The 3,714-nt window shown below is 52.9% G+C and overlaps 1 protein-coding gene across 1 annotated transcript; it reads left to right on the forward strand.

The window, feature by feature from the left end:
- The first annotated feature begins 1,931 nt into the window (after window positions 1–1,931).
- Window positions 1,932–3,059, forward strand: LOC148800952 (uncharacterized). Its single transcript, XM_088899706.1, has one exon. The coding sequence runs from the start codon at window positions 1,932–1,934 to the stop codon at window positions 3,057–3,059; it is 1,128 nt and encodes a 375-aa protein (XP_088755832.1).
- Window positions 3,060–3,714: the final 655 nt, after the last annotated feature.

Consider the following 3,714-nt stretch of genomic DNA (forward strand, 5'->3'; position numbering starts at 1 on the left):
CGAAGTGAAGGGACATGCTTGAGCCAGGCCCGCATGCCAAGCCTCCCTTGAGTATCGGTAGCGCAGTGTCGGTCCAACACTGTCCCCATGAGCAAGTGTGCGCCCATGAGGAACCTTGGTTGCCATGCTAGCCGTTAACCAAGGCCGCCCTGCAAGGGGATGAAGGTCTAGGAGTGCCAAGGTTAGGCACCCAAGGAGGTCAACCACCCCTCCTCAAAGAGTACGTTAAGCTTTTGGTGGTCTGCCTGAAGATGACATCAGTTCTCCCAAAAATCTTACAGGCGAAAATGATGGGCATGTCCCTAACGTAAGCCTGCCAAGTGTAGGCAAGGCTAAGCCTGTGCTGAACCGTAACAAAAGGGCAAAGGCCAAAGGAAAATCAAGGTAGTAAGGCCTGGCACGATTTTGAACCGGCCCGGCTTGGATGAAGGTTTACGGGCCGTGCCGTGACCTGGCATAATTGTATGCCGGGCTTGGGGTTTTAGGTCAGTAGATCAGATCAGCATGGCCCGCACTGTCGTGCCATGCCGCTCATGGCCTGCCGGTTAGCACAGCCTGTGGCTTGACCTAATATAAATATATATATATATATATATATATATATTATATTATATAATATGATGAGGGCGGATTTGGCCCTCTAGTGAAATTGTGACACCTGGCACCACATGCAAACCAAGTGCAGTGTTATGAGCACCCGCACCACACGGCAGCAGTTGAGGCAGCAGCGCACACACGACAAGCATCGCATGGCAGCGGCACCATGAGCCATGCACAGCACCGCGCGGCAACGGCACCACGCGCCGTGCGCAGCACCGCGCGCACGCACACTAGCAGCAGCAGTAGAGCGGGGCCCACACGACAGCTCATAGGGTGGGCCCACCCTTATCCGGACACGACAAGAGAATGCGCCTTATCCCTTATCTTATCCCCTATTCTTAGAAGGAATTGTAGTACCATTAAAAGTAAGTAGTCTAATTAGAAGTAGGAGTTTTGAGTCCGTTTAGGACTAACCTAGCCGAATCCAACAAGGAACCCTCCTCTTGTAATCTCCTATTTAAGGAGACGCTATTATTGAATGAGGATATCGAATATTCAGTCAAGAAAGAGAGTAAAGGAGAGTTCGGTGATCTCTTGGACAAATCACCCCTGAGATAGTCAAAATAGGGCCTGTACGCAAGGCCAAGGACAAGGAAAGATCTGAGGTTCCTGCGGTGGAGCGACCCATGACGCAATCCTATGCTCGGGCCCATAACATCTTGGTATTAGAGCCAACCGTCATGGGGGAACAGGAGCCGCTGTCTTTCAAAGTCCATGAACTGGAGCATAGGCTCGCAGAAACCAGTATGGAGGTCCGAGAGGTCAAAGATGACGTCCGGGAGCTGCGTCGCCTGTTAGAAGCGTTCCTCTCCAACAAAGAAAAAAACTCCGAGGGACTAGCCTCTACCAGCAGTCGCCGCATGGACGGGACAGAATCTGCCAACGAACATCAGGCCACAGCACCGATGACTGTTGTTGTCCCCAAGTACAGCCGGCTTGAATTTCCATCTTACGACGGCACCGGAGACCCATTAGGTTGGTTGTACCACTGCAAGCAGTTCTTCCGCAACCAGCGCATGGAGGACAGAGACAAGGTCAGCCTGGCAGCCTTCCACCTTACGGAAGAGGCACAACTCTGGTTCTACCGCGTGGAGCAAGAAGAACCCGGGCTCAGCTGGGAGCAGTTCAGGTCCTATTGCCTCCTCAGGTTTGGACCCCCGATGACGAGCAACCCGCTGGGTGAGCTAATCAATCTCAAGCAAATGGGAACCGTGGCTGAATATCAACGCCAGTTCCAAACCTTGCTTGCCAGAGTGGCCACGGTTAGACCAGATCAGTAGGTGGACATGTTCACAGCAGGGCTGATAGAACCCTTAAGGGTAGGCGTAGAGATGCAGCACCCCCCAAATCTGGTTACGGCAATGAACCTCGCCCGCACCTTTGAACGAAAGATGCAGCTTACTCAGGGACCCTTTAGCATTAGACGGCCAGCCACGACTTGGGCACCGTCAAGGCCAGCGGGAGTGTCTACCCCTGCGCCCAACAGGGAGCAGAGGACCCACACCGGAAACCCCTCCAGATCAGTATCACAGATAGGGAGCAGCAGGGTGTCACCCCCCATCCGGCGTATGTCCCGAGCCGAGATGGCAGAACGGCACGCGAAGGGGCAGTGCTTCAATTGCGATGATCTATACTCCGCAGGGCATAGATGCAAGAAATTATTCTGCCTTCTAGTAGACGAGACGAAAGAGGATGAGGAAGATTCGTCACCAACTGAACCCGAGATCTCACTTCACGCAATCACAGGGATCAGAACCTCCCAGACGATGCAACTAAGGGCACTAGTGACGGGGAAACCCGTGCGCATTCTAGTAGACTCCGGAAGCACCCACAATTTCATCAGCAATCAGGCGGCCCGCAAGTTAGAGTTGCCCATGGAAGTCAAGCCACAATTACAGGTAGCCGTGGCGAACGGGGAAAGAGTCCACAGCCCCGGTATCTGCAAGAACACCAGAATTCAGGTTGAAAAAGAATCCTTCCAAGCAGATTTGTTTGTACTGTCCTTGGACGAATTTGACATCGTCCTAGGCGTCAAATGGCTGATCACGCTAGGCCCAATCCTGTGGGACTTCGCCGCCCTAACCATGACCTTCCACTTAGATGGCAAACCGGTTACTTGGCAGGGGACCCGGACAAGGACCAAGACACAACTGCATGCACTCCAGGGGGAGAATTCGCGCATAACGGATGTGGAGAGACTTCTCACCGATTACTCGGCCGTTTTCCAAGAACCCAAGGGCCTCCCACCTCCTAGACCCTACGACCATCGGATCCCTCTAATTGTAGGGTCAGACCCGGTCGTTGTTCGGCCCTATCACTACCCCCACCGACAGAAAGATGAGTTAGAAAAGCAATGCGCAGATATGCTACAACAGGGGATCATTCGGCCTAGCCACTCCCCTTGTCCTCCCCAGTTCTGTTGGTGCCCAAACAGGATCAGACTTGGAGATTTTGTGTAGACTATAGGGAACTCAACAGCCGAACCGTCAAGGACAAGTTCCCGGTCCCCATCGTAGACGAATTATTGGACGAACTCCACGGCGCACAATTCTTCTCGAAATTAGACCTCAGGTCAGGCTATTTCCAGGTCAGGATGTCTTCCGCAGATGTAGAAAAGACAACCTTCAGGACGCATCATGGCCATTTCGAGTTCCTAGTTATGCCATTCGGCCTCTGCAACGCCCCTTCCACATTCCAGGCCCTGATGAATGAAGTCTTCCACTCCCACCTCCGTAAATATGTATTGGTCTTCTTTGACGACATCTTGGTCTATAGCAAGACGTGGGTGGAACACATTCAACACCTGCGGGTCGTGCTCGAGCTCCTAAAGCAGCACCGACTCTTCCTTAAAAGATCCAAGTGTTCCTTTGGGGAACACCAAGTCCTTTACCTTGGACATGTAATCAGCGGGCAAGGTGTAACTGTGGACAGCTCCAAGATTCAGGCCATTAAGGACTGGCCCCAGCCACAGTCCGCCAAGGCCCTCCGTGGGTTCCTAGGGCTAACAGGGTACTACCGAAAGTTCGTACAGAATTACGGCCTGTTAGCAGCCCCGCTTACCAACCTACTCAAGAAAAATGCCTTCCACTGGGATAGCACAGCCGATGCAGCCTT

This window comes from Nelumbo nucifera, chromosome 3 (genome assembly GCF_055504915.1).
Source record: "Nelumbo nucifera cultivar China Antique chromosome 3, China Antique-T2T, whole genome shotgun sequence".
NCBI lineage: Eukaryota > Viridiplantae > Streptophyta > Magnoliopsida > Proteales > Nelumbonaceae > Nelumbo > Nelumbo nucifera.

Bases quoted from the DNA above. Each gene is read 5' to 3' on its own strand.
- LOC148800952 (XM_088899706.1), top strand. From the start codon at position 1,932: ATGCAGCACCCCCCAAATCTGGTTACGGCAATGAACCTCGCCCGCACC.